This window comes from Stegostoma tigrinum, chromosome 2 (genome assembly GCF_030684315.1).
Source record: "Stegostoma tigrinum isolate sSteTig4 chromosome 2, sSteTig4.hap1, whole genome shotgun sequence".
NCBI lineage: Eukaryota > Metazoa > Chordata > Chondrichthyes > Orectolobiformes > Stegostomatidae > Stegostoma > Stegostoma tigrinum.
The window spans coordinates 35,374,209-35,387,034 of record NC_081355.1 but is presented as its reverse complement, the minus strand read 5'-3'; the positions used below and the strand labels follow the sequence as shown (position 1 = coordinate 35,387,034).

At 41.1% G+C, this 12,826-nt stretch overlaps 1 protein-coding gene across 7 annotated transcripts in view; it reads left to right on the top strand.

The window, feature by feature from the left end:
• LOC125463953 (F-actin-uncapping protein LRRC16A-like) overlaps positions 1–12,826 on the top strand; it is a 397,615-nt gene that overhangs the window by 248,377 nt on the left and 136,412 nt on the right. For all 7 annotated transcript variants that reach the window (XM_059653386.1, XM_059653380.1, XM_059653379.1 and 4 more), the window contains exons 16-19: positions 125–229; positions 2,868–2,937; positions 9,701–9,782; positions 12,468–12,567. In XM_059653386.1, coding sequence (XP_059509369.1) covers positions 125–229; positions 2,868–2,937; positions 9,701–9,782; positions 12,468–12,567 — 357 coding nt within the window. The remainder of the gene's footprint in view (positions 1–124; positions 230–2,867; positions 2,938–9,700; positions 9,783–12,467; positions 12,568–12,826) is intronic.

The following is a 12,826-nucleotide window of genomic DNA, read 5'->3' as shown; positions in this document are numbered from 1 at the left end:
AGTACTTTAATGTATTGAAATGATCTAGATATCATGCATGGTTTTCACTCATTGTATATTATTGAGTTTGTATGCTATTGTATGACTGGCCTAAATATGAATTATTCTTCTTTCACTGCCACAGGAAGGGGAAGGAAGTTCCTCCATCCTTCAAACTGTTCTTTAGCAGTTCACTGGCTTTGAGACACATCAACCTATCGGGCACCAAACTCCCTCCAGATGCACTCAAGTCAGTATTCCTCGCTTCTCTATGATATGTTAGTTTTATCAATGCAGCCCCTTTGGCTTCTGTGTATTGATGGGTTAGTTTTACTAAGAAGCGTTGTCTTTCAGGTCCTTCTATCGTGTCCATGTCTTCTGTCTCCTCTCCTTAAGCCAGTTACCTGCTTCAGAGTGTCTACGATAACTAGCTTGTCAGTTGTTAGATTTCCATGATGCTGGATATAACTTTATTGTAGAAATTCTTCTCTTTATTGATCGGAAAATACGGTCAATGCATAATCTGTTCTCCGGCAATATAATGTAAATCTGTACAGTGTCCCTGGATTATGATTTTGAACTGGTATCCTGCCATTTAATGTTGCAGTAATTTGGATGGCAAATATTATGCTGCCAGCTTGATTTTTTTAAATGCTTGTTCTGTACTACTTTCTGCTGGGCAAATCAAAGTAGGTTAGTGGTGGGGAGCTCAAATTCTTTTTGTTGGAAAACAACGGATATCAGCAACAAGCATCACCAAGAAAGATCATGAACAGTAAGGCACAGTGTAGAGCTTGCTTTGTCCTGTCCTAATTCTAAACCATATTCTAAATCCACCTGTGTGACAGTTTTGCCATCATAATTGCCAATTAGTACTGAGTTGGTTCAGTTGCATGTTGCACATCTGTATCATAAAGACACCTTTTGAAAATGACCATCCACACTTCACGTGGAACTGTTAATATCCAGCAGTCAGTGGAGATGTTCCATCCTGAATTGAAGATGATTTTGAGCCCTGACTAGTGTCTAATCCATTGTAGCATCCAGTGTTCCTGAAGTTTAATTTTCTGTACTAAATGAAGAACGTTGGGTAACTTTGAATATTTATTACCGTGTAGTGAATTGTAAAATCATGATTGCTCCTAAAGTTCAAGAGGGAACCAAAAATAGTGAAAATGTTACATGAAGCCTTTGGGCACATTATCGGGATCTGAGTAATATGTGATGTGGTGAGATGTTAATGGCACAACTCACCTCATTAAGATTCAGCCTCCCATCTTAGCAAACTCAACACAAACACAGCTAGATGGCTGGAAGTCTTGATAAGGGAACCAGTGTGTGTACCTGGTGGATTTAGTTCACTACGGCTTCAAAATTACCATTATGTTGGAAGCTGGGCACCAACATCTCGGGGTCTCAGGGCATGTTCCATGGGCACCAACCCCATACCCCTCACATTTGAAGACATTGACTTTTGACATGTACTGGCCTCTAAGAACCTTCATGGCACATTACCAGCAAACTCACAGTATGCTTCTGTTCTTCAGTGCTGCTATTCAGGTTGTAGCAGCAACTATCATCATAGTGCTGTAACATGGACACGCTGTGCTTAGGGACAGCTCATGGATTAGACCAGGCTACATTGCGGGCTCTTCGATCACTGTCATAGCACTTACGCACTCTGAACCTACTTGTATGCTGCTTTGCCTTGCCTTGTTGTGCATTGGCCCCTTAGCCAGACATACCAGGCTGACATTACTTCTGTTCTTCTGTGTAATTTAGTGTTGACACAAAGCCAGGAATCTTGAATTACTCGTCAGCAGGTCTTAGTCAGGTCAAGGGGGATAGGCTTCGCTTGGAGGATCTTGCAAGGAAAGTCATTGGCAGCCTACAGTCCAGTCCAGGACCTACGAGGCGCAAACAGAGTCAGGATCCTACCTTCACAAGGGATGAGGAGCCAAATGTCAGGCAGGCCATTAGCTGTCTAGACGCTATGGCCTGCTGTGGGCATTTCTTTCTGAAATGAGAAACAGCAGGTATTGCAAGGGATGAGTGGGTAGCACAGCTGTTAGTGATGGTGCATGTGGCCAAGTGTTGCAATTCAGTGTATTGACAACACAGGGGATATGCATAAGTGGTATCAGGAGCTGGGGCAGGTGAGGGCAAGTGGGAAGGATGTTTGAAGGCAATTGAGTGTGGTAAAGCATGAGCCTTGGTGGGAGTTGGATACAAAAGCAGAGGTAGATGGAATTTGAGGTATTGGACAGATTTTGGTGGCACTTGCCCAATCAGAGCAGACAAAGACATTGACCTTACAATGCTGAGCAATCTTCTAGAGACTGCTTTACCCCAGTGAAAACCTCAGCCTAGGTTCGCGTGGTCTGGAGTGTTGTGGCCTTCACTGCTTGAACGAGGGAGAAAACTCCTGCAAGGTGCTGTTCCATCCAACAGGTTTCTGCCTTGAAAGTAGGGCATTGCTTGCCCCCTGTCTGTCATTGTCTGCGTCAAATGTCAGGACACGTACAAGACAGCTTTCGGATTGACCATGCTTGTGCAAGTGCGCAACTTGTCTTTAAAGGTTGCACAGGTATGTGGGATTCCAGCATTTCAACAGGTATCCAGTGTATGACAAGCTGTGGCAGGAACAGCACGTGGGATAATGAGACAAAACAAATGTGGGAGGTGCCATAGGGGCAGGATAGGTAATTAATGGGGTGAGTTTGGTAAGATACGATGGGAAAACTCACTAGAAAAAAGTAGACTTGCAAAAACCGTGACGCAACTTGAACTCCCCCAAAACACTCTAAGATTTAGCCCATGTGTTTTCTTTTCATTAATGTCAGAGTTGACAATGCAATATTTATTTGAAAGCAATTCTTTCTTCACAGAGCACTTTTACTTGGGCTTTCTTGCAATCCTCATTTGAAGGATGTTTCTCTTGATCTTAGCAGTTGTGAGGTAAGAAGTAATAATTTTATTTGTTGAATTAATTTAACTTTCAAAAGAGTAGTAGGCAACTCTGTAAACTAGATAATATTTCATTTTGAAGAATAAGTACTTTCTCTCATTGTTATTCTTGACCATGTTCCTCTCCTGAAATACTTGAGTTTGGTCCCAGATATCCTCGATTACTGCAACAAATGATCAGTCTTCTTTTTAAAAAAAAGTAGTCTTACCAGTGACTGCTGAAGTCCTTTTGGCTACAATGAATGCCATATCAAAATCTCTATTTGATTGTGATTTTCTGTTTATTTGGGAGCTCCTGCATAGCAATAATAATAGGAAATCACAGCTGATTCTTCTATCTCTGACTCAGCAGTTCTGAAGTATATTTAGCTTACCTGCTACTGTCCAGGTGATGGCAACTAACTGCATAAATTTGTTCTGCATGGCTCAGGTTAGTGACTGTGTGAAGCACTGAATCTTGGGAAAGACTGTATTTTAATTTGCAAAGAAATGTATTCCTGTCCTGACATTCCAGTTGCAGGAAATACATTAGTATTGCTTATGTCGTTGTGATAAGGTTGCTCAAGTTGAGGTAGATTAAACATTAGGAGGAATATATCAATAAACCTTATGTTATGAAAATTAGAATTTAAGAAGAGTGCTAGGGTGCTATGATGTCAATTCACTGTGCATACTTAACCATTTATGTACTGATTGGGGAAAAAAAACACGTAATCTAGACAAGTCTTCATAAGCTAAACAAGTTAGTTGTTTGTATTAGAGGGTTACAATGCAGTTTAAAAGATAAGAATTTTTTTTTTAAGAAACAAAGTCCTGGTTTTGCTAACACAGACTGCACAAACTAAACTCAAGCACTCAGAAATACAAATTAAATTCAATTGGCCAAGGTCAAGTGGAATAAAGAGAAAAAGGAAGGAAAATAATAATGTTCTGTGTTCAGAGTCTTCTCTTCTCAACTAGGGCAGTTGTTTGAAGGTCTTGGCTAATGTGTCCTTTTTTCATCTCAAATCATGACTTCAGAAATTCAGAACCTTTCTTCTGTAGAAGTTCTTAGTCTTACACAGTTCCAGAATTCAGCACAGAGTCTCAAATCTTTGAAAGTTTGGACGAAGAAAAGGGACAGTTTCTCCTTAGTGCTGCTGGCCCATTCTGCTCTTCTGCTACGACATGGATTCAGAAACACACAGAGCTTGTATCACACAACTGCCTTCAGTTTGGCAACAGAAGTTAAGAAATCTTGTAGATTCCAAAAGGAAGCTGATCAACTTAGTCATACAGCACTGAAACAGATGCTTTGGTTCAACTAGTTCGTGCCGAACATAATCCTAAACTAAACAAGTCCCACATGCCGGTGCTTGGCTCATACCCCTCCAAATCTTTCTATTCATGTACTTAATTAAATGTCTTTTAAACGTTGTAATAGTGCTGTGTTTTTTTTAAAAAAAATTGTCCATCATGTCTTTTTAAAAATCTCTCTGCTAGTCTTGAAATCCCCCATCCTATGGAAAAGACACCTGTCATGGACCCTATCTATACCCCTCTTAATGTTATAAACCTCTGAGGTCACCTCTCAACTTCCTACGTTCCAGTGGGAAAATGTCCCAGCCTATCTAGCCTTTCTCTATAACTCAAACCTTCCATCTGACACAATTTCTCTTTACCGTTGTTTGGCTCAAACAACTGACAGTTAACTCATTTCCTCCATTTAATGAGGCAGGGAAAAGCAATTACCTACGAAGGTGGGCTTCGTCTATGCAAAGGTGTTAGAAATAGGGAATCTGATAATGTATACTTCAGCTATCTTAAAGCAAACCAGTTCTTAGCACGGCCTCTGAGTTGAAACTATGTTTCTTCAAAGATTAGTGATGAATTAAAATGGGAAAAATAATATTTAACACAGCACATATGCACTATACTTCTCAAATCGACTAGTTGTTGGATTACCATACCAATTTGTAAATCTAATGACCAACAATACACCATAAATATTATAACTGATAAAATTAATTCAGGTGATGGAGTATGTGAAACAACTTTTTCTGTATGTTGACTTCAGAGCCTGTTTCTCATCAAAATATCCTATACGGAAATATTTATTAACTGGTAGAATAACAACTTTCCTTTTAATTTGTAAATCTGCATGAGTAGATATTTACATTGTAATATGTTTTGAAACTAGCTGTAAGACCAGATCTGGTTTGGGGCTCATTTAGCCAATTATTTTCACAATTTTCAAGGGTTAGTGTGATCAGAATTTAGGGTTGCTAAACTGCTGTGCTGTAATGCTGTTGCCACACCAGCTCTGCACTGATGTATGCTATTCTTTTTCTTCCCCTCTTTACTGCTTTCGTTAGCTTGGTCACTGTGTAAGTACCCTCCCTGCCTTTTTAACCACTGTTGATCCAGTAAATGGCTTCCTTATCTATCTGTCAGGATTATCATTAGAAATGTTTGGCACAGGTGTTTTGTGCAATAGCATTTTTGGCTCAGTCTAGTGTTTTGAAGAAGTGTTGGGCAAAACCCATTTGATCATTTTTAGAAAAATGCCTGTGTGTTAATTTACAGTCTACTGTCTTTTGAAGCTACTTTGTTCATAATGTAGTGTCCTGCTTTTAGATTATGTGTATTGAAACATTGGTATATGCAAATGTTCATTAGAAATCTCTCAGCTAGAAATTGTCAGGTCAGTTAATCCAGGTTAATTTTTGAGTACCAGTTACAGTTTTCAAAATAGGTTTTCACTTTTGCATTCTATTTCACATTCACATCCAATCTTTGTTTTAGAGATAGTAGGACCTGCAGATGGTGGAGAATCTGAGATGACAAGGTGTAGAGCTGGATGAACACAGCAGGCCAAGCAGCAGCATAGGAGTAGGAGAGCTGACATTTTGGGTCTAGACCCTTCTTCAGAAATGGGGGAGATGAAGGAGGTTCTGAAACAAAGAGGGAGAGTGGGGAAGGCGGATAGAAGATGGATAGAGGAGAAGATAGGTGGAGAGGAGACAGGTCAAAGAGGCGGGGATGGAGCCAGTAAAGGTGAGTGTAGGTGGGGAGGAAATGGATCAGTCCAGAGAGGATGGACAGGCCAAGGGAGTGGGATGAGGTTAGTAGGTAGGAGATGGGGGTGGGGCTTGAGGTGGGAGGAGGGGATAGGTGGGAGGAAGGACAGATTAGGGAAGCGGGGACGAGCTGGGCTGATTTTCGGATGTGGTAGGGATGGGGAGATTTTGAAGCTTGTGAAGTCCACGTTGATACCATTGGGCTGTATGGTTCCCAAGCAGATATGAGGTGCTGTTCCTGCAGCCTTTTGGTGGCATTGTTATGACACTGCAGGAGGCCCAGGATGGATATGTCATCTGAGGAACGGGAGGGGTAGTTGAAATGGTTCGTGACTGGGAGGTGCAGTTGTTTACTGTGAACTGAGCATAGGTGTTCTTCAAGATGGTCCCCAAGCCGCCACTTGGTTTCCCTGATGTAGAGGAAGCCACAACGGGAACAGCGGATGCAGCATTCCACATTAGCAGATGTGCAGGTGAACACATGCTTTATGTGGAAAGTCTTCTTGGGGCCTGGGGATGGGGGTGAGGGGGGAGGTGTTGGGGCAGATGTAGCACTTACTGCAGTTGCAGGGAAAAGTGCTGGATATGGTGGCCCTGGAGGAGAGTGTGGAGCGGACAAGGGAGTCGCGGAGAGAGCGGTCCCTCTGGAAAGCAGATAAGGGTGGGGAGGGAAAAATGTCTTTGGTGAGTCGGATTGCAGAAAGCCGAAGTGTCAGATGATGATGAGGACAAGGGGGATTCTGTTTTGGTTTTTATTTTATTATTGCAGGGCAGGGTGTGAGGGATGAGTTGCGGGAAATATGGGAGACACGGTTGAGGGCATTCTTGACTACTGAGAGAGGGAAGTTGCAGTCCTTGAAAAACGAGGACATCTGAGATATATGGGAGTGGAATGCCTTATCCTGGTAGCAGATGCGGTGGAGGCGAAAGAATTGGGAATAGGGGATGGCATTGCAAGAAGGTGGGTGGGAGAAGGTGTATTCTAGGTAGCTGTGGGAGTCAGTGGGCTTGAACTGGATATCAGTTTCTAGGTGGTTGCTAGAGATGGAGACAGAGGTCCAGGAAGGAGACAAAGGTATGAGAAATGGCCCAGGTAAATTTAAGGTTGGGGTGGAAGGTGTTGGTAAAGTGGGTGAACTGTTTGAGCCGCACCGATTACAGTCTTCAATGTAACACAGGAAGAGGTGGGGTTTAGGCCCAGTGTAGGTACGGACGAACCATGCCGCCAACCTCCGGATCCAATGCATCATCCTCCGACACTTCTGCATCTGCAATCCGACCCCACCACCAAAGACAAATTTCCCTCCCCACCTTTTATCTGCCTTCTGGAGGGACCACTCTCTCCATGACTTCCTTGACCACTCCACACTTTCCTCCAGCACCACCACACCCAGCACTTTCCCTGAAACTGCAGTAAGTGCTACATCTGCCCCAACGCCATCCCCCCTCACCCCCATCCCAGGCTCCAAGAAGACTTTCCACATAAAGCATGTGTTCACCTGCACATCTGCTAATGTGGAATGCTGCCTCCGCTGTTCCCATTGTGGCTTCCTCTACATCAGGGAAACCGAGTGGCGGCTTGGGGACCATCTTGAAGAACACCTATGCTCGGTTCACAGTAAACAACTGTACCTCGCAGTCGCGAACCATTTCAACTCCCCCTCCCATTCCTCGAATGAAATGTCCATCCTGGGCCTCCTGCAGTGCCACATGATGCTACCCGAAGGTCGCAGGAGCAGCAATTCTTATTCCGCTTGGAAACCCTGCAGCCTAATGGTATCAATGTGGACTTCACAAGCTTCAAAATCTCCCCTCCCACTACCACATCCCAAAACCAGCCCAGCTCGTACCCGCCTCCCTAACCTGTCCTCCCACCTATCCCCTCCTCCCACCTCAAGCCCCACCCCCACCTCCTACCCACTAACCTCATCCCGCCTCCTTGATTTGTCTGTCCGTCCTACCTCCCCACCTACACCTTTACTGGCTCCATCCCTGCCTCTTTGACCGGTCTGTCGCCTCTCCACCTATCATCTCCTCTGTCCATCTTCTTTCTGCCTCCCCCTCTCTCCCTATTTATTTCGGAACCTCCTTCCCCTCCCCTGTTTTCTCGGCCTGAAAAGTCAGCTTTCCTGCTCCTATGCTGCTGCTTGGCCTGCTATGTTCATCCAGCTCTACACCTTGTAATTTAACATCCAAACTTTAGCGGTTAACTGTTGTGTTAAGATAATGTAGAAGTATCATAAATGTTTTAGATGTCAGGGTGCATCGATGTTAGCACTGCTGCCTCTCAGCACCAGGGACCCAGGTTCGATTCCAGCCTTGATTGACTGCCTTTGCGAAGCTTGTCTGTGCTCCCCACGTGTGGGTTTCCTCCCACATTCCACTAACACTGCCAAGTGAAGTAGCCGTGGTAAATGTGGTGTTAAGGGGTATGGTGGGGAGCTGGGTCTGGGTGGGATGTTCTTTGGAGGGGGTTTGTGTAGAGTCGAAGGATGGAATGGCGTCTTTCCGCATAATAGGGTTTCTATAATTGCAATAAATATGTCCCTGTAAATTTCATATAACTATTAAAATGTTTCTAAAATCACTATTGTTATTGAACATTGGGTACAAACTAGTAGGAAGCCTAAGCAGGATGCATGATTTGGAGCCCAGAACTGCTGTTGAAGCAGAACAAATAGTTGAACCTCTATAGGATGTATATCTTTTAAACTAGAGTGCAAAATATATTGTTTCAAAAGAATGAACTGGCATAAAGTACTTGTAAAACAATTTTCATCAATTATTGTAAAAATTTTGAAGTTTCCTGACTGCTTCAGGTCGACACTTCTGACATGCTGGAGGGTGGGTTTGGAGTTTGGAGGGAAGAAGTTGGCATAGGAAAAAATGTTGAAAGCATCTGGGAACAACAATATTAGTGTAAGGAAGCGATTGCTAAACTTTTTTTTATTCTGGCTTAATAATTAAACATTATTCAGGTATCACTGTAACTGCCTTTTTTTCTCCCATCTACCAATTGCTGCTTCCCGCTGCTTTTGCATTGGTTTAGCATTTGCAGTCTACTCAATTCAAAGACACTTAATTCAAGTGATCTGTTAATGCAAATGTTTAGCCCTAATTTCTCTCATTACTGCACTATTGACCTTGCTTAATTTGAATTATTTGAGCATCCTTTCCATTTTACTGCAAAAAAATATGCTTTTTATTGTTTCTTCATCTTTCTCAAAAACCTACCATTAGATTTTAAACTTTTCAATTGAAAACAATTTTATAGTGTTTAGGCAGATCTTTGTGTAATAGTTAATCATTTTTGGGCTTTTTTAGAAGCAAAGTGCAAGATGCCATGCTTTAACTGCTTTGGTTGAATCGCAGTAGCCTTGAACATTGTTAATTGTGTTCAAAATAACCAGTCTATTACCAAATTTTGTTGAACTGCATGTCGTGCAATTTAAAAGGCATCTATAAGAATTGTACAGTTTGCTTGAAATTGTCTTCCAATTGCAGCTGCCTTCATGAAAAGAGACTGTAAGTTCGCAGAGTGGATTAAGGAATATACTGCTATGTTGTATTTCCCAGTAGCTGAATAGCAAAACATTCCTGTAATGCCTCGTTGTAATTGTGGAATAATCAATAATCATTAAATATTGTGGCATCCCAGTTAATCAGTAAAACTAACTCCAAGCTTATGTCCACAGCTAAGGTCAGGTGGGGCTCAGATTTTAGAAGGTTGCATTGCAGAAGTCCATAATATATCAAAACTGGATATTTCAGACAATGGTAAGAAGAATTATTTTTGTTCTTTTAACAATGAATCTCATCCTCAATAAGTCAATGACATAGCTGTTTAATTTAATATATCGTGTGAAGAATCCACTCATTGTCTTTGCACGCTTCCATTAACCAAGTGAAATCTCAGCAATACTTGGAGTATGTACCGTTCACACTCAGCGTTCAATTTATTTCAAAACTAGCTGTCCTGAAATATTGCCTTTTGTATTTGTTAAACAGACAACTTATTCAATATATATGTAAAACTTTTATCATTTAGGTTTATCCCCCTCCTCCACTCCTGATATAAAATATCTCATTTTCACCTATTATCATTGTCAAACTTTGGTGCAAATACTGTTTTATTGAAATTTTGATTGATCTTTGTGGGCAGGTGGTAACACTGATTATTTCAGATACCTGTAGAAATTAAGACCACGGGAGCAGGAATGACCATTTAATTCATTGAGTCCATTCTGCTATTCTGTGAGGTAATGTCTGATCTGCAATCTACTACAACTAGCCGGACTTCACCCAAATTCTATCCTGTTCCAATTTAAAAATAACAATTCACCTGGCATCAGTCGCTGTTTGTGGAAAAGCATTTCCAACTTGTAGCACCCTTTGTTTGTGGAAATATTCCATATTTAAATCCTGAAAGACTTAACTCTACACTTTGGACCAGGTCCCTCATCTCAGATTCTCCACCCAATGGGAATAGTTTCTTTTTTTAATCTAATCTATTCCTTTGTTGCTTAAATTTAAGTAATCTTAAATTATGATCAAATCCGCCTTTACAGCTCAATTTGTACAGTTGTCTTGTAATTTCACGCTTGGTGTTAAGATATGATTATGGTAAACCTTTCCATTACTTCCTCCAATGTCAATATATCCTTCCTAAGAATCTGTGCTCAGAATAGCTCATCGTACTCCATGTGTGTTCTAACCAGGGTTTTGTTGAAACAGAAATCTTCCCCCCCCCCCCCCACCCCGCCTTTTATGTTGTAGTTTTCTAGATGTAAAATCCAGAATCCTTTTGGCATTTTCATTATTCCTGTATTCCTCCATGATATTTTTGTGATTTTTGTAGCTGGATGTTTAAGTCTTTTGGAACTCTATTGTTCCTATCTTTTTACCACTCAAAAATGGTAGAACAATGGTAAAAGTATTTTCTAGGTCCAAATAGGCTTTGCCTGCATTGAAATGCCTTCATGACAGCTTTGCTCATTTGCTTAATCTGTTAATCACTAATTTTATGCCTCTGTCTCTATATTGCTTGCAAAATCACATATAGTTATGTTACTGGCCAACTGGAATGTAGCTTTCTATCCTGTCATCTGAGTTGCCACATATAATGAGTTGAGGCCCCAGTTGTGAAACATTTAAAACACGAAACTAAACACATTTTGTCAGGTACACTGATAGTTGGAACGGCAGTTGCTGGAGAATCTGACATAACATGGTGTAGCGCTGGATGAACACAGCAGGCCAAGCAGCATCAGAGGAGCAGGAAGTCTGACGTTTCGGGCCTAGACCCTTCAAAGAAGGGTCAGCCTTCCTGCTCCTACTATGCTGCTTGGCCTGCTGTGTTCATCCAGCTCTGTATCTTGTTATGTCTTATTGTCAGGTACGGTACCTGCTATTATACTTACATTCTGGCTCCTGCTAAGTAATCCTTTCCTAAGTAATTCAATAATTTGCCCTGATTTCCATGAATATGAACTTAAGCTGACAGCACCTTATGAGGATATTTATCAGACCTGTTCTGGAAGTGTATATAAAGAACATCCTTAGAAATTTCCCTGTCCGCTACTTCAAAAAACTCTTCAAATTATTCAATCAGGTCTTTCAGGAATTAACTACCTGTTGTAAATCCATGCTGAAAATTTTCAAGCATTCGGACCCTCAAGCCTGCCTTGTAGACCAATAAATTCTTGACAAGTGACATTAGGCTAACTGATTTCTCAGTCATTTTCCTTAGTGATGTACAATTTGAATCTAAAGGAACAGCTTTTGAATCAGAAAAGCTGAGAAGAATATATACTAAAATTAAAGCAATATGCTGCAGCTGCTAGAGATCTGAAATTTAACAAAAACACCAATGGTTGAAAATTATTGTATTATTTATGTCTGCTGCCTCTTGGAGTTTGCGTTATGCATATTGAGTGCTGTGTTTCTTACGTTACAGCATTGACTGTAAGAGTAGTTAATTGGCTTTGAATCACTGAAATCCTGACATTTGTGATAACCACAACATAAAAGCTGTTTTTTTTTTTGAAACTTTTCCCTATGGTTTAAGTCAGCTGACCTAGGCTGTCAAATTAAACTCACCTTCTCACATAAAATAAGCAACACTAACACCTCCAGTGGCTGTATTCACACTGCTGTTGTAGCTCTGGTGTTACAAATATATAGAGCACCTGTTCGGGTGGATTGCATCATTTGTGGATGCACTTTCTAGTTTACAGTGTAGAACCAAAATTGTAGAAGTCAAGGATTTGCTGTAAAGAAAATGCATGTTTACAATATTTGTTTACATTCCTTCCCTATACAGCAGCTGTGCTGTCCTATTGATTGCTCTCACCTGCACGTACACCAAACCATTGAGTTTGTGAATGACTACGTTGCAGCATTTTGTTTTGGAGATTATGCCATGTGTACATTCTTACAATGTGTAACCTTTGTTTTGTACAGGTTTAGACTCTGATCTTGCTACTCTTGTAGTGTGGATGGGCAAGAATAGGTCAATTCGACATCTAGCCTTAGGCAAAAATTTCAACAATATAAAGTCCAAGTAAGTACTTTTTTTGTGGATAACTAGACAAAACAGACTAATAAACATCAGTTGTATTGTCATCAGGTAAATGCATTATTTACTTGGCTTGTCCTAACATTCTGCATAACTTTCATACAAAAATATCATGTTTAACAAAGTTTAACTTTGCTGCCAATCCAGAGAATTATTATATGATGCCGAGACAGACACAATGAGCAAAATGACCTCCTTTTGCACTATCATGATTGTGATTTTTCTTTATTACTTATCAGAATCA